Genomic DNA, 26298 nt, shown 5'->3' with positions numbered 1-26298 from the left:
GGCTCTGGTTTTCCAGGGCTGCAGAGTGTGTCCTGTGGAGCCCTCAGCTCCCCCTCGGTGCCGGGTGGGAGCTGCTGAGCCTGAGCCCGGGGATGGGGAGACAGAGAGCTCCAGGGCTGCTGGAGGGATTTATCAGCAGGGAAACTGGGGCAGATCCATCCTTCCTGCATCCCAGGCTGCTCTGGAGGGGATTTATCCACAGCTCCAGCAGGGGCAGATCCATCCTTCCTGCATCCCAGGCTGCTCTGGGGGGGGATTTATCCACAGCTCCAGCAGGGGCAGATCCATCCTTCCTGCATCCCAGGCTGTTGTGGGCAGGATTTACCCACAGCTCCAGCAGGGGCAGATCCATCCTTCCTGCATCCCAGGCTGTTGTGGGCAGGATTTACCCACAGCTCCAGCCAGGAAGCTGGGGCAGATCCATCCTTCACTGCTCCCTCCTCTCTCTGCCCCTGGGCTCGGCTGGCAGGTGCTGGAGGAGCAGGGACACTGCAGCCATGGCAAATGTCACCACACCTCACACACCTCGATGCCTCTCGCCTGAATTTTCGGCCTGACTGACAAATTCATTTCAGTTTCGTGACCAGGCACCATCCTGTGCTCCCCTGACAGGGAGATTTAGCTCCAGCCTGCTGAAATGTCACCTCCTGAGCGTGACAGGTTTTCCATTTCTCCTGGGTAGGCCTGGGGCGTCCTCATGGGACCTCCAGCCCTGCCCTGTGTTTGGGCAAGGGACAAGGGACAGTTTGGGGCAGTGGTGGCTTGCCCAGTGCTCCCAGCAGGCCCCGTCACCTCTCCTGTCAATGCCAACCAACGGGGGAAACGAGTGAGGAAGCTTCTAATGGGAAATCCAGCAATCCTTGAAAAACAAGACTGCAAAAACCCTAAAACCCACACAGCTCAGCCTTGTCCTGAGGAGCTTCAGCTCTGTCCAGGTCCTGTCTGAGCTGGTGATGTCCAACCTCAAACCCCCCATCCCCAGGCAGTTCATTACAGCCCTCACCTCATTAGCCATGGTTAATGGCTCACCCTCCTTGACTTTAAACTCATTAATTCTGTTTGTGGAGAACAGATTATTCCCTTCCACTTTGCAGCAGCTTTTCAGATCACTCTGTCTTCTCTCCTGAACACCTCCAGCCCTTCCCAGCAGCCACTCCATGCCCAAAGAGTCCTTGTCTCCCACAAAATGAGGAGCCCAGGGTGGGATGTCTCACAAGGAGCTGTCCTGGAGCAGCAGGAAGCTCTGTGGCCATAACCATAACCCAAGGAACACCACCAATGCCCTGCCTGCTCCTGCAGCTTTCCCACCAAATTCCCAGCAATTTTATTTTTATTGCTGGCCCAGGGGCTGGGCTGCAAAATTCCATCCTCCAGGGAAAACCCTGCTGCTCCCAGCACAGCCTGCAGGGAACACCCCACACCATCGTCCAGCAGGATGGGAGAAGGGAGCAGAGGGGATTCAAGGCACAAACCCACGATAATCCACGTTTTCCGAATTTCCCTCCCATCCCGCAACAGCCCCAGGCTTCCAGGCCAGAATTCCACACCCGATCCCCTCACTCACCGTACTGGATTTGAGCGCATCCCCACTGTCCTCTTCAGATTCTAGTGCAACAGGTAAAGATTTCTGTGGCGGGGAGAAGGTTAAGTCCCACCTCAGTAGCCGAGGTTCAGCTTTGTCCCCGAATCTCAGGTTTTCCAGTTTCTGCACCGTGGGCTCGGCAGAGGAAGCTGGCCTGAAATTCTCTTTGTTCTGGGACTTAGACCTCAGTCTCTGAACCCCGAAGCCCCGCTCTTCCCCGCGGTGCTCGTCAGCCGCGCTCCTGCAGCCTCCCCCTTTGCTGTAGTGTCTTTTTTGGGTGTGAATCTCTTGCATATAAGAATCCATCCTCATGAGGGGCTTCATCTCCATCTCGTAATTGCTCATCTTCTCCTCGTCCAGCTCAAGCAGCTTGGAGCTCCCTGAGCTGTGGTTGTGGGACCTGTGGTGGGAAGTCCATGAAACCGTGGCTGGGGAATCTGTCCACCTCTCTCTCGGCTTGTGGTTGGAGGCCGAATGTTTGTGTCCCCCGCTCCGACCTCTGTAGTCTTCGGGGCCAGCGGTGGAGCCCAGCTGCCCGCTGCGCATCGTCCCGCTCCTCCCGGCACGGCTCCCACCCACCTTCTCTTCGCTCCAGCTGTTGGGGCGCAGGTAATCCCCGCCGCGCCCCTCCAGCAACATCTGGATCTCACCGCCCCTCTCTTCGTCCACCGAGACCTGCCTGGAGAAGTGGGCGCTCTTGTTCCTGCAGGAGGGGCCGAGGGGCGGCGTGGAGCAGGGGCTGGCGGGGAAGCTCTGCAGCGGGCTGTCGTCGGGGGTCAGGTCGGACGGGGTGGTCCCTTTGCGGTACAGCTCGGGGCTCTCCTGCTGCAGGGGGGTCCCGGTGGAGAGGACCTCGATGTCATCGCTCGAGTTCTGCCGCTTCGGCCGCTGGCATTCGAGCCCTTCGGGAGCGGTCGTGGAGAGGAGAGAAGGGAGAGGGGAAGGCAACGTGATTATTTCTGGTGTGTGGATGCCCCGCGGGTTTTTCGTGGCACGGAACGGGGAGCAGAGAGTTGGGGAGTGGGGAGGAGCGGGGTGGGATTGGGACAGCAGCACTGGTGGGACACCAAAGCTGCCCTGAGCCCTGCCCTACAGAGCCACAGCAATGGTTTTCCAACCCCAGAGGTGTGGAGAAGCCACCAGCGATGCAGAGCTGTGGGGAAGAGGTTCCGGTGGTTTTTTGGGATCCATCTGACCACATTTCCTGCCAGTTCCCAGTCTGGAAGCTTGGGAAGGGAAATCTGTGAGGTGGCTGGTGGCACACCCTGTGCTCTGTGTTTGTGTGTGCTGGGTGTCACTGGGACCACCCTGGGTGTCACTGGGACCACCCTGGGTGTGCTGGGTGTCACCAGGATCACCCTGGGTGTCACTGGGACCACCCTGAGTGTCACTGGGACCACCCTGAGTGTGATGGGTGCCACTGGGACCACCCTGGGTGTCACTTGGACCACCCTGGGTGTCACTGGGATCACCCTGGGTGTCACTGGGACCACCCTGAGTGTGATGGGTGCCACTGGTACCACGCTTGGTGTCACTGGGACCACCCTGAGTGTGATGGGTGCCACTGGGACCACCCTGGGTGTCACTTGGACCACCCTGGGTGTCACTGGGACCACCCTGAGTGTGATGGGTGCCACTGGGACCACCCTGGGTGTCACTGGGACCACCCTGAGTGTGATGGGTGCCACTGGGACCACCCTGGGTGTCACTGGGACCACCGTGGGTGTGCTGGGTGTCACCAGGATCACCCTGGGTGTCACTGGGACCACCCTGAGTGTGATGGGTGCCACTGGGACCATCCTGGGTGTCACCTGGATCACCCTGGGTGTCACTGGGACCACCCTGAGTGTGATGGGTGCCACTGGGACCACCCTGGGTGTCACTGGGACCACCGTGGGTGTGCTGGGTGTCACCAGGATCACCCTGGGTGTCACTGGGACCACCCTGAGTGTGATGGGTGCCACTGGGACCACCCTGGGTGCCACTGGGATCACCCTGGGTGTCACTGGGATCACCCCACACCAACAGCTCTCACCCCCCTCCTGGATGGGAACCACCTCAGTTTTCATCTGCCAGGTACAGGAGGGAAACAGCCACATCTGGGCAGGTGTGCAAGAAAAACCCCACAAACCTCATATCCAAGAGCTCTCCTGCCCCACACAGCCCAGCAGGACATGGAGATTTCCCTGCTCAGCCCCAGGATGGGATGGAAGGACAGGGCTGGTTGTTCAGGAGCACCCCCCAACCTCCTCATCTCACTGGAGGCTCCTCATTCCTTCAGCTCAGAGACCTCCCAGACAGGGGCACCCTGGGGATGGGCACTTCAGGAGGGGCTGAATGTCTTCTGCTGCTGGAGGAACACGGAACAAAAACCTCCAACGTGTTCATCACTGGTGAAACACCAAACGTTTCAAGTGAGCTAATAGTGGTTAATTCTCCTTTCCCTCTCTCCGGTTGTTCCCAGCTAAAGCCATGCTAAATTAGGTGAATAATTTGATAAATATATTAAGTGCCTAATGCCCCTGAAATGCATCTAATTGTGATTGCTATGGTGAGACAAGAAACAAGTCTTGAAAAGGGAGAGCTCAATTTTCGTGCCATCGCTTAAAAAATAAATGCTTGGGAGCGCCTGCTCGGGCCTCTCCACTTCTGCTGAGTAATTTTCTCTCTCAAATCTTTTTGGGGAGCTGCTGGCATGTGCCTTCATCCTTGCCAGGGTTGGGATACACACAGGGAATGCTGGAGTCCCCACTGGAGCCACTGGCAGGGAGGAAAATAGTAAAAAAAACCTGCTTGGAAATCTACCCAAGCAATTTATGGGAAATGGTCTCCTAATGACTCCAGTTTTTGGGACAATACTCACATAATCCAGCCTTCATTTTCCCCCTGTTTGTATATGGGAGACTGAATCTCCTGGGGTTTATCCAAGGCCCCTGAAAAATCCTGGTATTGGTGGGAAATTGCTGAGAAGGAGAAAGGTGGAGCTCACCTCTCTGTTTTCCTGCAGAATATCTGTTTCTGGGATAAAAGACAATAATTTTTGGGGCTGTTTTCCAGTCATTCCTGTCCCATCCACCTTCCAAGATCCCAAATGGGAAGCTGAGGCACGGAGGGAATAAAGGATTTCCTGTGAGAAAGCTGGGAAGCCACCTGTGGGAGCGGGCTCACCCAAGGTTTGGGGTGTCCCTGGTTTTTGGGCTTTATCCTCCCCAGTTCAGAGATTTTGCTGGAATTCCAGGGAGTTGCAAGCTTCCCTGGAATTCCCTTCAGCTCCAAGGCCTCCAGAGCTGATGTCCAGCCCCACAACCAGCCATAGCCTGGCTACACCCACTGCTGCTGTTCCCAGAGCCCCAGAGAGGGGACAAGAAACCCCAGAGCTGCTCCCCCTCAGCCACACCAGGGGGATGCCATCGAATCCCCCTCGTCCCCAGCCTTCCCCAGCAGCAATCCGCAGGTGGCTCTGCCTTTCCTGGGTTAATCCCCGAGGGCTGGGGCTGTGGGAGCAGCAGGACTGGGGGTGCTGGGGCACAGCTGGGGCACAGCTGGGGCTCTGCTGCCCCCCAGCCCCGCAGCCCGCAGGGATGGAGGCGTTTCCTTGCGCATGAACTCCGCGGATGCACCGGGGCCCTTTCGGCACCCGAGGATGTGCAACAATTATCCGGAGCTAAAATTAGTGCTGGGGCACGTGATGTTCCTGGAAGAAGGGTTGTGCGAGCGAAGGAGGATGCAGAGCACCAAATTTCCAGCGGGATGGAGGCAGCCGAGCCCGGCCTCCGAGGCTTCAAAGCCAAAGCTGAGGAGCCACGTTTGGGATTTGGGAGCCTCTGGCTCTGTGTGCTGCTGCCTCTGGGTGGGGGGGACTCGGTTCTGCAGGTGCACCCAAGCCTGGGTGATCCTGCTGTGTGCAGGAATTGGGATTGATGGGCACCTGGAGATGCCCATGGCTGATGGGCACGGGAACCGTGGGCGAGAGGGCGATGCAGGATATCAAACAGGGATGTTTTTGTTTTTACCTTCCAGGAGCTGCAGGTGCCCTGGGGCGCCCAGGGCTGATGCTGAGGTGGGCACAGACCCCTCTGTGGTGTCCCACAGCACCCACAGACCCCTCCGATGGGGGCACCCAGCACCCCCAGCACTCGCTGTGCCAGGTGGGTGGTACCCACACCCACCTCCCTGCCAGGAACACCTCCAGCACCCAGCATCCCATGGAAAGGGAGCACAGCCAGCACCCCGGGGGTGAGTGGCACTCAGCACCCACCACAGCACGCCGTGGGTGACACTGGGGACCTGCAGCACCCTGCAAGGGAGCACAGCCAGCACCCAGGGTCCTGAACGAGGAGGGCACGTTCAGAACCCACAATTCCGAACGAGGGGGGCACATCCAGCACCCACAATCCTGTGAAAGGGGGACGGATCCAGCACCCACAATCCTGTGAAAGGGGGATGGATCCAGCACCCACAATCCTGTGAAAGGGGGACGGATCCAGCACCCACAATCCTGTGAAAGGGGGATGGATCCAGCACCCACAATCCTGTGAAAGGGGGACGGATCCAGCACCCACAATCCTGTGAAAGGGGGACAAATCCAGCACCCACAATTCTGAATAATAGGGGCACAGCCAGCACCCACAATTCTGAATATGGGGAGCACATCCAGCACCCACAACCCTGTACAAGGGTGAGAAATCCAGCACCCAAAATCCTTTACAAGGGTGACAAATCAAGCACCCACAATCCTGTGAAAAGGAGACGAATCCAGCACCCACAATTCTGAATATGGGGGGCACATCCAGCACCCACAACCCTGTACAGGGGTGACAAATCCAGCACCACGATCCTGAACAAGGGGAACACATCCAGCACCCACAATTCTGAATGTGTGGGGCACAGCCAGCACCCAGGATCCCGTGCAAGGAAGGGCATTTAGAGCACCCTATCAGGCACATCCTGTGGAAGGGAGACAAATCCAGCACACACAAGCCTAAATGAGGGGGGCACAGCCAGTACCCACAATTCTGAATATGAGGGGCACATCCAGCACCCACAATCCTGTAGAAGGGTGACAAATCCAGCACCCACAATCCTGTGATAGGGGGGCACATCCAGCACCCACAATCCTGTGATGGGGGGGTTCATCCAGCACCCACAATCCTGTACAAGGGGGACACATCCAGCACCCACAACCCTAAATGAGGGGGGCACGTCCAGCACCCACAATCCTGTGACAGGGGGCACATCCAGCACCCACAATCCTGTAGAAGGGTGACAAATCCAGCACCCACAATCCTGTGATAGGGGGGCACATCCAGCACCCACAGTTCTGAATATGGAAGGGCACATCCAGCACCCACAATCCTGTGAAAGGGGGGCACACCCTGCACTCACGGTCCCGTGCAAGGTGGGCACGCAGAGCCCCTGCAATGCCCGCAGTGGGGTGGCAGCTCCCCCATCCCTGCCCCAGCTGTCCCCAGCCTGGGTCTGGGGGTGACACAGCCACTCGCACCCATGACCTGCCCGAGCGGCTCCGCAGGCGCTGCCAGTTCTCCCGGCCCAGCTGGGATGCTGGGTTTGTTTTTTAATGCGCTCTAAGTGGAACCGCCTTCCTTCCTCCCCTCCCCTCCCCTCCCGCGGCTCACACAACCCCCCAGACAGAGCTCCGACCACACAAACCCCAGCACGAGTCAAGCGCCACGGCCCCGTCCAGGAGCTAGTAAAAAATGCATTGCCTAAAAATATCTTTCGAGGAGGTGATTTAAACCAGCAAAGTCTCCTGGCAGGAGGAAATGGAGATGAGGAACATCTCAGGGCTGGAGAAGCCCTTGGGAGAACGCAGCCCTGCGAGAAAGCTCAGATCTGCCGCGGGCAGAGGAGGGATGGGCGCCTCCGGGGCAAGGCTGCGCCTCCGGGCGGTGCGGGGGACGCGGGGGATGCTCGGAGCGGCCCTGGCTCGGGATGTGCCCCGGCTCAGGCTGCTGCAGCCCCCAAAGCTGAGCCATGGGATGCCCCCGCAGCTCGGAGAGGCGAGCACCGGGCCGGGCTGGGCCAGCAGAGCCGATGGCCCCTTGTCCCCGAGCAGCAGCCCCTGGAGCAGTTACGGCGAGTGAGTAATCCTCGCTGAGCTGCGAGGGGGAGAACAATGACAGCCGCCTCCCGAGCAGGGCTCGGGGCTGGAAAACTTCCCAATAAACCCAGCCACACATTAATTGGGATGTTCATTATTGCTGGGGGGACTTGGAGCGTCCCACTCGGCTGCAGAGCCCGGCCCGACCCCAGCTTGGCTTCGGCTCCGTCCTCCCCGAGCCTTTGGTGAGGAAAAAGGTGAGAAACCAAGGAGGAGTGGTGAAAATGGGGAAAAAGGTGAGAAACCAAGGAGGAATGGTGAAAATGGGGAAAAAGGTGAGAAACCGAGGAGGAATGGTGAAAATGGGGAAAAAGGTGAGAAACCAAGGAGGAATGGTGAAAATGGGGAAAAAGGTGAGAAACCAAGGAGGAATGGTGAAAATGGGGAAAAAGGTGAGAAACCGAGGAGGAATGGTGAAAATGAGAGAGGGAAGGAAGGAAAGGAGGGAAAGGGAAAGGGAAAGGGAAAGGGAAAGGGAAAGGGAAAGGGAAAGGGAAAGGAAAGGAAAGGAAAGGAAAGGAAAGGAAAGGAAAGGAAAGGAAAGGAAAGGAAAGGAAAGGAAAGGAAAGGAAAGGAAAGGATCAAATGTGGATTTTCTCAGTGACTGATTTGCATGCCCAAGGGAAGGGTCAGGTCCCACCGGGTCCAAACTTCCCAAAGCAATCAGGAACTGCCCATGCCATGGGTGTAAAGTCAGTGGTGACCTCTGGGATCATCGGTGTTTGCATCCAGAGCCCTTGTTGGGCTCTTTCTGTGCAACCCCCAAGGGCTTTGAACTAAAAAATTGGGGGAAAACAGGAAATACCAGGCAAAAAGCCCTGACCAAGGTGGAACTGTTGGATATTGACAGCCCTGCCCTAAATCTCCCAAAACCTGGTGTTCAACGGAGTTTTCCCCCTCCAGCAGCTCCGGTGGGGATCGGGAGCTGCGGGCACAGGCTGAGCCTCCAGCCAGGGGAATTTGGGGGGTTTGGGGCTCCGAGGGCAGGGCCTGGCAGGGACTGACCGTTCTCCCTGTGCTGGAAGGAAGGCGAGAACTCTTTGGCAGTGATCCTGGCGATCCGCGCTTCCTCCTGCGCTTTCTGCGCCGCCGTCACGGCCGCCTCCGCCTTGGCCCTGGAGTGAGAGGTCCTGCAAGGCAACAGAGACACCAGCACCCCGTTAGGCAGCTCCTCCCTGCCACGGGAAACCCCACATTTCCCCCACAGATTCCTCCGAAACCCTTTGGCTGTGAGGGAGGAGCTGCCAGCAGAGCTTGGGGATGGCTGGGGAATGGGGGATTTTCCAACACCTTCGTGAGCTGCTCCTCAGCCTGGAAATCACCCAGGAAATTCAGGTTTGTTCCCCCAGGGTCCCTCCATCCCATTTCCCACCTCGTCCCAGCAGCCTCTCCGTGCATCTCCCACGAGCCTCCAGGGTTGAATTTAAAGCTGGTTTGGTTGTTTTTTTAACCAAACCCATTTTTTTGGGGGGAGATGAAAAAAAAAAAAAAAAAAAAAGAAGGACATTTCCACATTTCCACATTTCCACATTTCCACATTTCCACATTTCCACATTTCCACATTTCCACATTTCCACATTTCCACATTTCCACATTACCACATTTCCACATTTCCACGCCCACCCCCACGTTTTGCGTAAAATGCTGGATGTAAATAAATACTGGGAGCAGAGGTAGGAGCGGGGGGTTCGGCTCTGGAGCCGCCTCCACCATCCCTTCACACATTTTGGTCAGGGCACTTTTTCCCTCTGGATCAACAACTGTCCCCTGCACTCACTGATGATTCCCCAAAGGCTTTTTTTGGATGGCATTTCATCCCATCACTCAGGATTTACAGCTTCTCTGAGAGCATCCTCCGGATGCTTTGCCCCTTTTTTCCCCTTATCTGAGCCATCCAGGCACTTTCAAAAATTCCTGCTCCCACCCCGGTGCAGGCAGGGTTATAAATAACTCCACTGATTTCTTTTCCCTCCAAAATCAGGCCCTCCATCTCCTTTAATCATTTTTTTTCTGCCTCTCTCTGAATTCCCTCTAATTTCTCGACATCTGCGTGGAGAGGGAGTGCCATTTCTGACAGGCTCCTAAAAATGGAAAACAGGGCCAGGAATGTGCCTGCTTTGCTTGGAAGCATCACCAGGGCTGGGGGAACAGGGTGTGAGTGTGGCTGTGCTGTCACCTGTGTTCACTCCTGACACTGCTCAGGTCTCTTTGCTCTAATCAATGCTTTATTCCAGCCACTGGCTGCTTTGGAGTAGCCCTGGGAGCGAATCCGAGCTGTTTTCCAGAGTTACTGGAGGTGGTGGAGGGGCTGTGGTGATGCTGCCGCAGGTCCTGAATGTTCTCTGTGATTAATGCACCCAAAAATTAGGTTTAAATGGGTTTTTACCCAGCTGGAGTCCAGCGCTCTCCCTGCCCAGCACTCAGGTGGGGTCAGAGGAGGGGACAAAGGTGTCACAGCCCATTCCCTGTCAGGTATCCCTGCCCTGCTCGTTTAGGAAAGCAGGGATGCCCCAAGGAGGAGCTGCAGCAAACTGCTGGGAGGGGAGGTGCAGGCTGCTCCCGTTTTTCATGGAATCCTGGAATGGTTTGGGTTGGAAAATACTTTAAAATCCATCTCATTCCAACCCCTGCCATGGGCAGGGACAGCTTCCTCTAGTCCAGGTTATTCCAGCCTGGCCTTGAACAGTTCCAGGGATCCAGGGGCAGCCACAGCTTCTCTGGGCACCCTGTGCCACCCTCACAGATACTGGGAATCTCTTCCCAATATCCTATCTAAATCCACCCTTTTCCAGCTTCAAGCCATTCCCCTTTGTCCTGTCCCTCCATGCCCTGTCAAAGTCCCTCTCCAGGTCTCTTCTCAGCCACATTTTTGGCACCAGCATGCTCTGTGGGAAATGCTGGGGCATCAAACCTGTGCATTAAACCATCAGAGACACCAGGAGGTTAAAATTCAGATTCTGCCTCTCCGAGCTCCTTAAACCTCTGGCATCTTCCAGGGGAGCTTCTCAGGGGCGTGGATTTGAAGGAGGTTAAAATTCAGAGGTTAAAATTCAGATTCTGCCTCTCCGAGCTCCTTAAACCTCTGGCATCTTCCAGGGGAGCTTCTCAGGGGCGTGGATTTGAAGGAGGTTAAAATTCAGAGGTTAAAATTCAGATTCTGCCTCTCCGAGCTCCTTAAACCTCTGGCATCTTCCAGGGGAGCTTCTCAGGGGCGTGGATTTGAAGGAGGTTAAAATTCAGAGGTTAAAATTCAGATTCTGCCTCTCCGAGCTCCTTAAACCTCTGGCATCTTCCAGGGGAGCTTCTCAGGGGCGTGGATTTGAAGCTCCTCCATCCATTTATCCCCTGGCCTGGGAGCTGCCAGGGCTGGGGCTGTCCCTGCCTCACTGCAGCACTTTCCCAGGTCCCTGCTGGCCCCAGCTGAGGATTAGCAGCGTCTGCGAGCGCCTGGCCCGCGCTCAGCAGCCAGGATTACCCTCTGTTCCCCACACCATCCCTGGAGAGGCGGCTGGAGCCACTCATCCCTCTCTGCCTGCCGGGGAAGGAGGCTGGAGCAGCAGCCTGTGCCATTCCAGGGGCTGGGGCACTCGGGGGTGGTGGCAGAGCGGGAGGTGACGCTGGAGGAGCCCACACAGAGCCACCACCCCGGGCTGGGCTTCTGGGATGGCCCAGACTCTGCTCCTCCCTGCAGCACTCGGCACCCCCTTGATGGAATCACGGGATCATTGAGGATGGAGAAGAGCTCCAGGATCACCAAATCCAGCCTGTGACCGATGGCCACCTTGTCCCCAGCCCAGAGCACTGAGTGCCACCTCCAGGAATTCCTGGGACACCTCCAGATGCACTCCAACCCTCCCTGGGCAGTTCCAGTGCCTGGCCACCCTTTCCAGGAAAAAAATCCAACCTAAATGGATTAAAATCACCATCCCTGGGGGGTGGATGCATTTCCAGCCCTGGAAAACTCACTCCAAAGACTTCTGTGTCTGCTCGCCCCATCACCCCCAGGATCGGCCCAGGAAGTGCAGGGAATTTAAAAAAAAAAAGAGAAAACTTGGGGCTTTGGCTCAGAAAAGGTTAAAAATCAATCCCATCAATGAAGCCACATCTGATCCAAAATACACCTGGGGAGGGATGGAAAGCACTGGATTCCCTGGAGCAGAGGGACACACTGGATTCCCTGGAGCACAAGGGACACACTGGATTCCCCGGAGCAGAGGGACACACTGGATTCCCCGGAGCAGAGGGACACACTGGATTCCCTGGAGCACAAGGGACACACTGGATTCCCCGGAGCAGAGGGACACACTGGATTCCCTGGAGCAGAGGGACACACTGGATTCCCTGGAGCACAAGGGACACACTGGATTCCCCGGAGCAGAGGGACACACTGGATTCCCTGGAGCACAAGGGACACACTGGATTCCCTGGAGCACTGGGACACACTGGATTCCCTGGAGCAGAGGGACACACTGGATTCCCTGGAGCACAAGGGACACACTGGATTCCCTGGAGAAGATGGGACACACTGGATTCCCTGGAGCACTGGGACACACTGGATTCCCTGGAGCAGAGGGGACACACTGGATTCCCTGGAGCAGAGGGACACACTGGATTCCCCAGAGCAGAGGGACACACTGGATTCCCCGGAGCAGAGGGACACACTGGATTCCCTGGAGCACAAGGGACACACTGGATTCCCTGGAGCACTGGGACACACTGGATTCCCGGAGCACAAGGGACACACTGGATTCCCTGGAGCACAAGGGACACACTGGATTCCCCGGAGCAGAGGGACACACTGGATTCCCCGGAGCAGAGGGACACACTGGATTCCCTGGAGCACAAGGGACACACTGGATTCCCCGGAGCAGAGGGACACACTGGATTCCCTGGAGCAGAGGGACACACTGGATTCCCTGGAGCACAAGGGACACACTGGATTCCCCGGAGCAGAGGGACACACTGGATTCCCTGGAGCACAAGGGACACACTGGATTCCCTGGAGCACTGGGACACACTGGATTCCCTGGAGCAGAGGGACACACTGGATTCCCTGGAGCACAAGGGACACACTGGATTCCCTGGAGAAGATGGGACACACTGGATTCCCTGGAGCACTGGGACACACTGGATTCCCTGGAGCAGAGGGGACACACTGGATTCCCTGGAGCAGAGGGACACACTGGATTCCCCAGAGCAGAGGGACACACTGGATTCCCCGGAGCAGAGGGACACACTGGATTCCCTGGAGCACAAGGGACACACTGGATTCCCTGGAGCACTGGGACACACTGGATTCCCTGGAGCACAAGGGACACACTGGATTCCCCGGAGCAGAGGGACACACTGGATTCCCTGGAGCAGAGGGACACACTGGATTCCCTGGAGAAGATGGGACACACTGGATTCCCTGGAGCAGAGGGACACACTGGATTCCCTGGAGCAGAGGGACACACTGGATTCCCTGGAGAAGATGGGACACACTGGATTCCCTGGAGCAGAGGGACACACTGGATTCCCTGGAGCACAAGGGACACACTGGATTCCCTGGAGCACAAGGGACACACTGGATTCCCTGGAGCACAAGGGACACACTGGATTCCCTGGAGCACAAGGGACACACTGGATTCCCTGGAGCACAAGGGACACACTGGATTCCCTGGAGCAGAGGGACACACTGGATTCCCTGGAGCAGAGGGACACACTGGATTCCCTGGAGCACAAGGGACACACTGGATTCCCTGGAGCAGAGGGACACACTGGATTCCCTGGAGCACAAGGGACACACTGGATTCCCTGGAGCAGAGGGACACACTGGATTCCCTGGAGCACAAGGGACACACTGGATTCCCTGGAGAAGATGGGACACACTGGATTCCCTGGAGCACAAGGGACACACTGGATTCCCTGGAGCAGAGGGACACACTGGATTCCCTGGAGCAGAGGGACACACTGGATTCCCTGGAGCACAAGGGACACACTGGATTCCCTGGAGCAGAGGGACACACTGGATTCCCTGGAGCAGAGGGACACACTGGATTCCCTGGAGCACAAGGGACACACTGGATTCCCTGGAGCACAAGGGACACACTGGATTCCCTGGAGCACAAGGGACACACTGGATTCCCTGGAGCACAAGGGACACACTGGATTCCCTGGAGCAGAGGGACACACTGGATTCCCTGGAGCACAAGGGACACACTGGATTCCCTGGAGCACAAGGGACACACTGGATTCCCTGGAGCAGAGGGACACACTGGATTCCCTGGAGCACAAGGGACACACTGGATTCCCTGGAGCAGAGGGACACACTGGATTCCCTGGAGCAGAGGGACACACTGGATTCCCTAGAGCAGAGGGACACACTGGATTCCCTGGAGCACAAGGGACACACTGGATTCCCTGGAGAAGATGGGACACACTGGATTCCCTGGAGCAGAGGGACACACTGGATTCCCTGGAGCAGAGGGACACACTGGATTCCCTGGAGTGCTGCTGATTAATTGTTTGTAAAGCTCCCTGAGACGCTGGCAGGGGTGAAAAGCAGAATTATGGAGATCCATACGTTGCATAATAAAATCCATAAGTATTCCCAAATAAATGCCAGTAATCCAGTTAGTGCTCGCATGACTTTGTCACATCCTAAATTTACCAGCTGTCTCCTTTCTCCACGCCTGCTGCTCGTGGCGTGTGCTAAATCTTAATTCCCACTTAATTGCCTGGAGTTTATTTTCCTGGAAAAGTGGGCTTTTTCCCTCCCTGACACATGGGCAGGGCCTGATCTCATCACTCTGCTCCTCCTTCCCTAAGTGCTGCCATACATTTTTTTCCGGGATGGAGACGCCAAACTGGAGACCACGGTGAAAATGAGGCTGGGGCCTTCCCCATCAAACAGAATTATGGGATGGTTTGGGTTGGAAGGGACCTTAAAGATCATCCTGTTCCTGTGGGCTCGTGAGGGGATGGAGGGAAGAGTGATGCAAGAGGAGCTGTTTAATTCCTCCCACCTCTGAGCATCCCCAGCCTCCTCCTGCAGCTGGGATGAATCCAGGAGCCTGGGATCGTGGAAGGCGTCCCTGCCCCTGGCAGGGATGGGCTTTAAGCTCCTTCCAACCAAACCATTCCATGATTCCAGGATTTTAGTGCACTTCACCATCCAAGCTGAGCTGGGGGAGGGTGTTCAGGCAAAGACTGGGATTGGGAAGGGCCAGAGCGGGGAAGACCGGGATGGTTTGTGGCTTTTGAGCCCCCGTTTTGGGTCTCAGGGCAGAGACTCCCTGCTGGGGCTGGCCTGGAATATTTCATTTATTAATTTTTTGCCAAGCTGACTCACTCTTCTCAGAGGATGAGTGGGCAAGTGGTCAAACTGGCAAGGGGAGCTGGCAGGAGGCAGGGAAAAATCCCAACCAACCAGATCCCCGGAAATCTTTGCGGATCTCCTGTGATTTGGCCGGAGCTGAGAGGGGAAGGGATAATACCTGGGCCTGCTTCCTAATGCCAAGTTTATCAGCTCCAGCTAATCTATAAGAAGCTGGAATCAGCTGATTTGCAAGGAAGAACTTGGATTTTTAGGAATTCCAACAGTGACTCTGGGCTGGCTTGGAGTGAGCAAGGAGTGGATCCGAGGGCTCTGCTGGAAAGCGGGTGCTGGGGGCAGGTTTAGCCAAAAAGGGGTGAACTCCCAGCAAAATCCTCAGGGATTCAGGAATGAAGGAAGCAAAATTCAAACCAGGTGAGGCTTGAGAGGTGTTTTGGTTCCAGGAATGCTTTGGCAGGAGAACAAGTGGGACAAAGTGCTTTAAAATGAGGCTGGAAATTAGAGCGAGTTTACAGAAGCCCAGAAAGGTTTCAGAGCTGTGAATGTGACTCCTGGAATTGCCAGGATGGCACATGGAGAAACCTGGATCACCGGTGAGTCCTTCTCCATCCATTGTTTGAATCCATCCAGGGGAGGAAATTGCCACCTTTATTCCTATTTTTCCAGCGTTTTTGTATGGAAAATACATTCCAATAAAAACCAGGCAGCAGACACTGAGCAAACTCATGCTTGGGGAGCTCTGTGCTGAACACAGGGAGAAATCCACATTATTGGCAATGTTAAAAAGCATTCTATGGGTAAGATTTCTGGGAAAGAAGGTCTGTTGCCCAAAATTCACATGGCAGCTCTGGCTGTTCTTTTCCAAGCAAAATTCTCGCTTCCCTGACCCCAAAGCCTGCCTGAGGGAAGTATGAAATTCCTGCTTTACTCTTGGGATCCTGTGCAGGCATGGAGATGCTCAGCCCTCCTCCATCCCAGAGCTCTCCCATTATCCCAACTCCAACAGGAGCACCAGGAGGCTGCAACAAGTCCCAAACCCTTTCCACCCCATAAAAGGACCCCGTGGTCCCTATTTTCGTGGAAAACCTGGAAATTGGCAGGTTTGCCACAGGCTTCACAGGGAGTGGTGAGGATGGAGTTAAGCTGGCAGTGAGCTCATCCCTAATGAGCAGCTTCAAGTTTTCCTAAGGGGCCAGGTTGGCTCCATCTGATCCACTTTGTCTCCAGGTCAATACTTCATCAGGCAGCTTTGGGGCTGTTTTTTTTTTCCTCTTTAAATGCATCTTTATCTTCCTATAGGAGGGGATGTTTTCTTTCCCTCCATTACAGAGCTTCATGTATTTTTCAAACAGCAAAATTCAATTAAAAGACACGCCAGCTGCAAGGAAATACTTCAGGAAGAATTCAGAGAGCGCATTTGCAGGGAGTCTAAGACTCGCTCATCCGAACCCCGGGGTCAGGAAAGCCTTGGGATGCACCTTGCCCTGGGAAGAGATGGCTGGATGAAGGAGGAAAAGGGAAAGCCAGGCTGGCATGAGGCTGGGAAGGGATGGCTTGGTGAGGTGAGGAAAAGGAGATTTTCAGTGCAGCCTCCCCAGCGGGAATCCCTCGGCTGTGTGGGCAACTCGGGGATTGTTTTCCAGTCCTGTGGCACGGCAGGATCCAGCCCTGATTGCATCCACCGAGGAGCACAAGGCACCGGTGCCCGGGGGATCGCTGCCGGTCACCAGCCCCGGGATCGCTGGGGCAGCCCAGCCAAGGAGATGGGATCGCTCCGGGCTGGGGCAGGACAGGCGATCCCAGCTCCCAAACCCCTGCCAGCCTGGCATCGATCGCTGCAACAGCCCCGGGAGGCTCTGCCTGCTCCGGGCAGCCGGGAGGGGAGGCTTGGCCGGGCTTCGTGCTCTCCTAGATGGGACAAATTGGGACTGAATTATTAATAACCACTGCAGACTGTCTGGTTTCCACCTCTGCGGGAGCCTCTGTGATTTAGGGCACAGCTGCAGTGCCCATCCTGCCTCCCTTTCCCACTCCAGGGGCTTCTCCGGGCACCGCATCCCGCATCCCGCATCCCGCATCCCTCTCTCTGCGGAGGGTCGGGGTGCGCGCAGCCCGGAGCCAGGCTCTGTCTAGACACAGCCCCGAGGGAAGGGGGAGATGGCAGCAATTAACAACCTGTTTGTTATTTTCCCTATCTGGCGTTGATTGCCCCGATAAAACCCGCTCCCGATTCCAGCTTGGCTCTTCCCACAGCTCTCGCGGCTTCCCTGTTATTGCAGCAGGCTCGCCGTGAGTGATTTGTGCAGGCAGCAGCACCGCGCTGCTCCTCAGGGGGTGGAATATTAGACACACCAATTAGCTGTCTGTGGAGAAATTCCCATTTACCTGCTCGGCGCAGGCATTTTTCCCAGCCCGCTCCCTCCGTCTGCTTTTCCCTCTGTTTCCCCTTCTCCCCCCTCCCCTCCTCCCATGGCTGGAATTCTTAATTAAGGGGGGAAAAGCTGCTTAATGTGACCTCTGACATGACGTAATGCAGCCCCGAACGTCTGCTGGGGCTCTTTGCAGCCAGACACGGAGCAGGTGCTGTGCATAGCAAAGAGAGAGGCAGACTTGGCAGCTCCAGAGGGAGATTTTGGGATGGGAGCATGGATGGATCACCCCTGGGCTCTGAGGAGGAGCAGGAAAGCTCCCACCAGCGGGAGGGAAGGTTGGGAGAGGCTGGGATGGTGTCAGGGTCTGTCCGAAAATCCCTCATGTTTGCCTCACGACTGTCTCCAAGGACTGAGACCCCAGACCCTGACAGTAGCTCTAGCCTGGGTGAGGTGGAAAATCTGCCAAGCCTTAAGGACTGGTATGCGATGCCATGGGAACTCAGTGCGAGAACAATGGACTGGTCATGGTGGACTGAGCCCTAATCAGTTCGTCCTGTACCCTCGGTCCTGTACCCTTGGTCCTGCACCGACGCGATGGTTACAACTGGTTCCCAAAACAACGAGTCCACACCCACCGTGTAGCCAGGAGAGCTGCTGCTTTGGCCAGATGCCACCCGCTTTGAGGAACCCTATAAAAGACTGAAGGAGTTTTGAGGACTTTGTCCGGACCCCACCTGGAGAAGACAGCCTATGAGCATCTCGTCAAGCTCCGAGGGCCTCGTCTCTTCAGACTGGTAGCTATAATCCCCTTCCCCTCTTTCTCTATCTTTCACTCTATCTCTTTATTTCTCTCCCACTATCGCAGTTGTTGGCACTAAATAAAAGCGCATTTTGTTTAAGCAAAGTGTTGTGTCCCCTGCTGTGTCTTTTGTGCTTTGAGATCTCCAAAAAGAACCTATCAGGGACCCTGCATGCATTTGCGGACCCTGACAGATGGCACAGGATGGATGGAATGGTGATGGCACGCCCTGAAAAAAATGGCTCTGGAAGTCACATCTCAAGAGAATTAAGGGAAAATAAACACTCAAACCCTTTAATCCCGGGCAAAACAATCCCCTCGATGTGTTTGCTGCTGCCCGAGAAAGCAAATCAGAGAGAAGCACCGAAAATGTTGCGGTCAAGAGGCCAAATCCAAGTTTCCTGTAGTTTTACAGCAGGAAATGTCACCTTAGGGGGGAAATCATTCCCAAGGCAGCTGGGAGAGCTCATGGACAGCTGGGACATGGAATGCTTGAGGTCCCCCAAATTGATGGGGATGGGGCTGGAGCCAGGTCCTGTTTTGCTCACTGCTCCAGGCACCTGTGCCAGAGCCTTCCCCACCTTTATCTTTTTGGAGTTACAAATGGGGAGTGAACTCACCGAGGAATCTTTTGCCATTTTACACTGAAATTCCATTTTTTAATACGAGTAAAGGGGAAGAAAATGTATCCCGGGCTGTGTCCTTGTGTCCTGTGCCTTGCCTTGGAGTGGCCACAAGGAGTTTTGCGGGAGAACTGAATTCACAACGTGGAAAGGTGCAAAGTCTCAGGGGGACAGGGATGGGCCATGTCCCCAAAATTCTGGGAGCAACAGCTCAAACCACATCCCTGAGCTGGGTCATTCCCAGTGGAGAAAGGTGAGAGCATCAAATGCCAGGATTGTCTCCAGCTCACCTTATTCCCGCCATCCCAAAAAGGATTTCTTTATCTTATCTTTGCTTTTGCTAAACAAAAAATACCAAGAAAATCCAACTCTATCGACTTTAGAAGGCTGGGCCAGGTGGAGCTGGTACCCAGAGGCACATCTGGCACCAGGATGCTCCCAGCATCTCCCTGGCCAAGGAACACATGGAATAAGCAGGGCCAGGCAGATTCCTGCATTTCTCTCCCAGGGCTTCCCTTCCTTTTAACTTTGTGCCCCCAGCAAGGACAGAGCTGATGGGCTGTGCAGGGAGATGATGCCCTGGGTGTTACCTACAGCTGGCCAGAAAATCAACATCTGGAGAGGGAGCCTCATCCCTGGCCATCTGCCACTTGGGATGGAGCTTTGCAGGAGGCAGGTGAGTGAAAACGCTGGGATTTGCCTTGGGAAAGGGTAGCTTTGAGGCCACTGTCCCCACTGAGGTGACATCTGCTCTCCAGACTGGTCACTTTGCCTTCCTGGGGCACAAATCACCTAACCTCCCTCACTAGGCCAGTCCTGGTGGGTTCAGGCAGGAGGGAGAGGGGCTGGAGGTGCCTCCAGGGCTCTGTCACCCCTTTGTGGGGCAAGTGGTGGCCCCAGCCCTGTGTCTGTGGGGAGAAAACTAATAAATCCTCCCTGTTCCCATCTCCTGCCTGCCTCAAACTTCAGAGCCCACCCAGGATGAGCCACCTCCCTCATCCCAGCTGCCTGCATGGGGTTTTGAGCCCCAAAATCAGCTGCAACCCCCAAAATCCCACTTTTCCTGAGGCTTCTCAAGCCGCCCCTGAGCTGCTGGGTCCCTGCTCAGCCCCACTGCACCCTGCCCACCCCAGCATCCCATGGGATGCCCTGGATGGGATCCTGGGGGGTCCCTGCCTGCTCCCCAAACCCCAGGCCAGCAGACAGCTCTGGGTTTGCAGGTCCGAGCTGCCTCGGAGGCAAAGCCCATGAAAATTTCCACTCGAGCAGCCAACAGCTCAAAACAGGAGAAGGAACTGGGAGCCCGGCCCTGCCAGGAGAGAATCTGGGCTTTCCTCATTTCTGCTTCACCTCCATGCCACGGGGATGAGACACAGCCCCGACAGGGACATGGGGCTCAGCCCCTCCTCTCTTTGTCTCACTCGGTGGCTGGAGGGCTCCTGGCCCTTGGGAAGGGCTTCTGGCCCTTGGGAAGGGGCTCCTGGCCCTTGGGAATGGGCTCTTGGCCCTTGAGAAGGCTTCTGGCCCTTGGGAAGGGGCTCCTGGCCCTTGGGAAGGGGCTCCTGGTTCTTGAAAATGGGCTCCTGGTCCTTGGGAATGGGCTCCTGGCCCTTGGGAAGGGGCTCCTGGTCCTTGGGAAGGGCTTCTGGCCCTTGGGAATGGGCTCCTGGCCCTTGGGAATGGGCTTCTGGCCCTTGGGAAGGGGCTCCTGGTTCTTGGGAAGGGGCTCCTGGTTCTTGAAAATGGGCTCCTGGTCCTTGGGAATGGGCTCCTGGCCCTTGGGAATGGGCTTCTGGCCCTTGGGAAGGGGCTCCTGGTTTTTGGGAAGGGGCTCCTGGTTCTTGGGAAGGGGCTCCTGGTCCTTGGGAAGGGGCTCCTGGCCCTGTCCCACCCCTCTCCCCTTGGGAAAAGGCTCCATCCTGCCACCACTGCCCTGGAGGGCTCATCCCCAGCACTGAGGGCTTGGGAAGATCAGCCGCCAGCCCCAGCTCCTTGAAGGATGTCCTGATGCTGGGTGCCCTCCTGCCAGGGGGGACATCCCCTGCGTCCAGCTTGGAGCCCACAGAGCTGTTTCTTTTCCATAGGGGAATGTGATCCCGAGGAGCTGCTTGTGGAGGGCAGCGTCACGGAGCCACCAAGGACACTTTGTGGCACTGAGGCCACACTGGGAAATCCAACAGCCCCCAGATGACATCCCATGAGCCCAGAGGGTGACACACAGGGGTGGATTTGGGATGTGGTGGCAGCGAGGCTCTGCTGTCCCAGTTGGAAGTGAGCTGCAGCAAAGGGAAGCTGCCCACCATGGAAAAAGGGGAGCTGGAGAGGGGATAAAATTGAAAAGTAGGTCCCCCCAGATGCTGGAATGGGCTGAGCACTGGACATGGCCACCGTGGGATTTTAGGGTGCTCAGCACCCTGAGGAACTGGGACTTTCTTAGTCACAACTCTAAAGGGATAATCGATCAGATCCATGGGTTAAATCCCCCTGGGATTTCCAGGGGGGAAATTTGCTTAGCAGGGTCTACAGTCAAATCCTTTAATTTCCTGGATTAGGAAGCCAGGACAGCTTGTCATTTGTCCTGTGGGGAGGAGGAGACAGAAACCTCATTTTCAAACCAACTGCAGGAGCATGGAGAGGCTGGAATACCCCAGCCCATTCCCTGTGCTCTCCCCAGCATCCCAAACTCGGGGGGAAGGAAAACAAGCAAGGAAAGTACTCAATAATTTGGCTCAGCTCTGTGTTTTCCTCTTGGTTGTGCTCCTGATATTAATTTTGCCTCTCCCTGGGGAAAAAAGGGTGTGGGGAGGGACAAGGATGGGGTGTTGGGGATGTTGCTGAAGGGAAGAGGGTGGGAACAACCAGGAAACCCAAAATGGGAGCTGGGAGAAGAAAAAAGAAAGGAGACCTCTCTCACGAGCTGGGAAAGCAGCAGAGAAACCCCAGCCCTTCCTCTCGGTTCTTCTCCACCCTCAATCTTTGGGATGCAGCATCTCTGGGACACGGCAGGGACACGGCTGGGGGGGCTGGGACACGGCAGGAGGGGCTGCCAGCATCCCCCCATCCCAGCCCTCGGCCCGGCTGTGGCACTGGGTGTCCCAGCACCCTCCCCACCCCTGGGAGGGTGAGAATGAGGATGGAGAGGGCGGCGGCAGCCAGGGGAGGGATGTCACCTTCCCTGCCCAAAATCCCAGGGAAAAGCAGTGCTGCAGTTTCGTTGAGCAGGAAGAGCAGCAGACAGGGAAAGGGAAAGGGAGAGGGAGGGGGAAAGGGAGGGGGAAAGGAAAAGGAAAAGGAAAAGGAAAAGGAAAAGGAAAAGGAAAAGGAAAAGGGAAAGGGAAAGGGAAAGGAAAAGGAAAAGGGAAAGGGAAAGGGAAAAGGAAAGGAAAAGGAAAAGGAAAAGGAAAAGGAAAAGGAAAAGGAAAAGGAAAAGGAAAAGGAAAAGGAAAAGGAAAAGGAAAAGGAAAAGGAAAAGGAAAAGGAAAAGGAAAAGGAAAAGCAGCAGAAAGGGAAAGGAAAAGGAAAAGCAGCAGAAGGGAAAAGCTGGGGTTGTGTTGTTGTTTTTAGGATATTTTGCTTTCCCTGCCCGTGTGATGAAGGGCTGCTCCACCCAAAGCAAGAGGAAGAAGCTCCATCATTTTGTGCCGGGCAGGCAGGAGGGTTCCTGGGGGATCTCCGGGCGCTGGAATGGTCCCGCTGCCCTCCGGGAAGGGCTGGATTCAAATCCAGGCGGATGATCCGCACTGCGATGGGCTGCGGTGCCATGCCAGGGATGAGAAGGAGGAGGAAAAAGAGGAGAAGGAAGAGGAGGAGGAGGACGAGGAAGAGGAGCCGGCAGCTTCTCCTTTCCCCACGCTGCCCTCGCCTTCTGCCCGGCGCTCCGGGGCAGCCCTTCCCATGGAAGCGGTGCTGCCAGCAGGGATCTCCTCCCGTCCTCCTGCCTTGCTGCCAGCCCGTGCCACCCCTCCTGTCCCCTCCATCTGCTGTCCCCACACGGGTGGCCGCTGCTGGCACCGCTCCCCACTCCCGGCTCTGCTCCTGCATCCCAAATCCCCATTCCTGCTCCATTCCCGGGTAAAACCGTCCCTCCGGCTGTGCTCAGCCGCGGGACGGTCACCGCACAGAGCACGCGGGTTTGGGACACCTCTCCTGGCAGGGAGGGGACAGAGCCAGCGGGGACAACGAGAATCCGAGGGGCTGGGAACGTCTGTGCCACTTCAGCACAGACAGCAAAGCTGGGAATGGTTTGAGGGATGTTTGTCACACACCTAGGCCATGGATACGGGATGTTTTGGCTGGGAATGGTTTGGGGGATGTTTGTCACACACCTGGGCCATGGATACGGGATGTTTTGGCTGGGAATGGTTTGAGGGATGTTTGTCACACACCTGGGCCATGGATACGGGATGTTTTCACTGGGAATGGTTTGAGGGATGTTTGTCACACACCTGGGCCATGGATACGGGATGTTTTGGCTGGGAATGGTTTGAGGGATGTTTGTCACACACCTGGGCCATGGATACGGGATGTTTTGGCTGGGAATGGTTTGAGGGATGTTTGTCACACACCTGGGCCATGGATACGGGATGTTTTCACTGGGAATGGTTTGAGGGATGTTTGTCACACACCTGGGCCATGGATACGGGATGTTTTGGCTGGGAATGGTTTGGGGGATGTTTGTCACACGCCTGGGCCATGGATAAGGGATGTTTTCACTGGGAATGGTTTGAGGGATGTTTGTCACACACCTGGGCCATGGATAAGGGATGTTTTGGCTGGGAATGGTTTGAGGGATGTTTGTCACACACCTGGGCCATGGATAAGGGATGTTTTGGCTGGGAATGGTTTGAGGGATGTTTGTCACACACCTGGGCCATGGATACGGGATGTTTTGGCTGGGAATGGTTTGAGGGATTTTGTCACACACCTGGGCCATGGATACAGGATGTTTTGGCTGGGAATGGTTTGAGGGATGTTTGTCACACACCTGGGCCATGGATACGGGATGTTTTGGCTGGGAATGGTTTGAGGGATGTTTGTCACACACCTGGGCCATGGATACGGGATGTTTTCACTGGGAATGGTTTGAGGGATGTTTGTCACACACCTGGGCCATGGATACGGGATGTTTTCACTGGGAATGGTTTGAGGGATGTTTGTGACACACCTGGGCCATGGATACTGGATGTTTTGGCTGGGAATGGTTTGAGGGATGTTTGTCACACACCTGGGCCATGGATACGGGATGTTTTCACTGGGAATGGTTTTAGGAATGTTTGTCACACACCTGGGCCATGGATACGGGATGTTTTCACTGGGAATGGTTTGGGGGATGTTTGTCACACACCTGGGCCATGGATACGGGATGTTTTGGCTGGGAATGGTTTGAGGGATGTTTGTCACACACCTGGGCCATGGATACGGGATGTTTTGGCTCATGTTTATCTCGCTGGAGAGGGAAGGGGGTAGGAATGGCCAAGCTGAGATCGGTGGTGGTGGGTGAGGGGTGGGAGGGCAATGGAAACCAAAACCTCACCGAGCTGCTGTGCCAGAAGTGCAAGTGACCTGCTGAGGTTTTCCCAGCTGGATTACCTCAGAAAGCTTCAGTCCTACAAAAGGCACTCCATTGTCCAGCCTGGCCCTGCCCGGGGAGGGTGCACCCTGTGGTGGGGTGGCTGCCTGGGGACACACCGAGCCAGCCCTACACAAGCCCGGAGGCTGCTCCTGACTTTTGACACGGCCACAAAAGGGCTTAAGGCTGCAAATCCTGTCTGAGAAGGAAGTTATTAAATTGGCATGGCTGGAGCACGTCAACAGCCACGGTGCTCACATCACATCACATCCCTCAGGAGGAGGGATGTGGGCAGGGATGGACGGGACACTGTGGGATGGCTGAGCCCGGGCTGGAGGTGAGAATGTGCCTGCCGTGAGCCACAGGTGTCCTTGTCACCCCTGTCCTTGTCACCCCGGCTGACGGGACACACCCCCAGCAGCAACCACAGCTGATCCTAATCGGATCCCCTGACCCCTGGCAGCACCGAGCAGGGAGGGAGGGAATGCTCAGTTCCAGCAGCAGCAGAGCCCGGTGCAGCCTGCCAGCCCAGGCTTTGCTCCTCTTGCATTGCACAGGGGAGGTCTGGGGGAGAGAGGGCTGGGGGGAACAAGGAAAGGTGCTGTGAGGAGAATCACCTTCTGCACAGCTGCTCTCAGCCTTGGAGCCACCTCCATCAACACACCCCCTGTGTGTTTCCCTCCCTGACCCTTTGTACCCCTCAAGGAAAGGATGGAGAGCCCGGGAAGGGATGGAGGGAGCACATTCACCCCACACGAGGCCTGGTGGGCTCCCGGTGATGCCCTCAGTGGCCCCATCAGTGCCCAGCTCATGGGCTGAGGTGACTCCTGCAAACGCCGAGCTCCAGCTGCTGGCAGGGGCTCAGCAGGGAACAGCAGCACTTCTCAGAGGGCCATGAGCAGAGGAATCCTCCCTGGACTCAAAGTTGCCCAGAGAGGGGCTGGTGAGAGACCCTGCCCCACCTGGGCATCAGCTCAGCCCATCCCTACAGACAGCTCAGCTCTGCCCCATCCTGGCTTTGTTTGTCCCTGCTGTCCTGACCCAAGGAAGGGGACACAAAAAACCCTTTTGGGGCCCTTAACCCCCACACCCCCCCATCCTCCTCCTCCTCCTTCTTCTCCCTCTCCATCCGCAGCAGGAGCCCCTGGGGCAGCACAAGGCGGGATTAGGGTCAGCAGCCAGCACCCCCAGGCACCCAAAAAGCAGCAGCAGCAGCAGCAACCCGAAATCAAAGGCAGCCCAGACAATGGCAGAGCTGCAGGCTCAGGCCTGGCAGAGCATTAAGCAGCAGCACTACCCGGGCCGGGGAGAGCCGGTGGGGACATTACCGGGGCCAGGGAGAGCCGGTGGGGACATTAATGCCACTCTCAGAGCACAGCTTTGCTTTTCTCTGGGTTCGCCTGAGCTGCGTTTCCATTTTTCTCAAGAAAATACCTGTTTGGCTCTAAGAACCTCCTGCACTTTGCTGCTCGGCTCTCGGGGGCTTTTCCTGCCCGACGTCAGCCCTGGCTGCAGCATCCTGAGGGAGCATCCAGGGCGAGACCAAACACCTCCCCTCCTCACTGCCAGGTTGGCTTTATTTCCTTCCTTTTCCTATTTCCCTCCAGTTTCCCTTTCTGGAGTTGAATGACACTGTGCTAATTTCTGGCCCAGCTCCTCCAGAGACTGTGGAGCTTTAATTATAATTTTCTCCTGGTTGGTGCAAGGCTCGGCTATAATTATGCCAGGGAGAGCATTACTTAGGAGTGACCTGGGAGCGGCATTCCCTCTGGGAGCCAGGGCACTGGCTGCTCCCAGGAATTCTTATTTAAGGTGCTGGGCAGCAGATCCCCATGCTGGAGAGGAGTGAAGTGTTTGCCACCCATCCCTGGGACTCATCTAGTGATGGTCCCTCTTTCCATAACCAGCCCAGCC

General features: G+C 56.2%; 1 protein-coding gene across 1 annotated transcript in view; it reads right to left on the bottom strand.

The window, feature by feature from the left end:
* Window positions 1–26298, bottom strand: part of JPH3 (junctophilin 3) — a 55198-nt gene that overhangs the window by 9216 nt on the left and 19684 nt on the right. Inside the window, exons 3-4 of the mRNA XM_068203170.1 lie at window positions 8709–8833; window positions 1565–2484 (exon numbers count right to left, since the gene is read on the bottom strand). Of these exons, the coding sequence (XP_068059271.1) occupies window positions 1565–2484; window positions 8709–8833 (1045 nt within the window). The remainder of the gene's footprint in view (window positions 1–1564; window positions 2485–8708; window positions 8834–26298) is intronic.

Source organism: Anomalospiza imberbis, chromosome 12 (assembly GCF_031753505.1).
Source record: "Anomalospiza imberbis isolate Cuckoo-Finch-1a 21T00152 chromosome 12, ASM3175350v1, whole genome shotgun sequence".
Taxonomy (NCBI): Eukaryota; Metazoa; Chordata; class Aves; order Passeriformes; family Viduidae; genus Anomalospiza; species Anomalospiza imberbis.
This window is presented reverse-complemented; position numbering and strand designations above follow the sequence as displayed.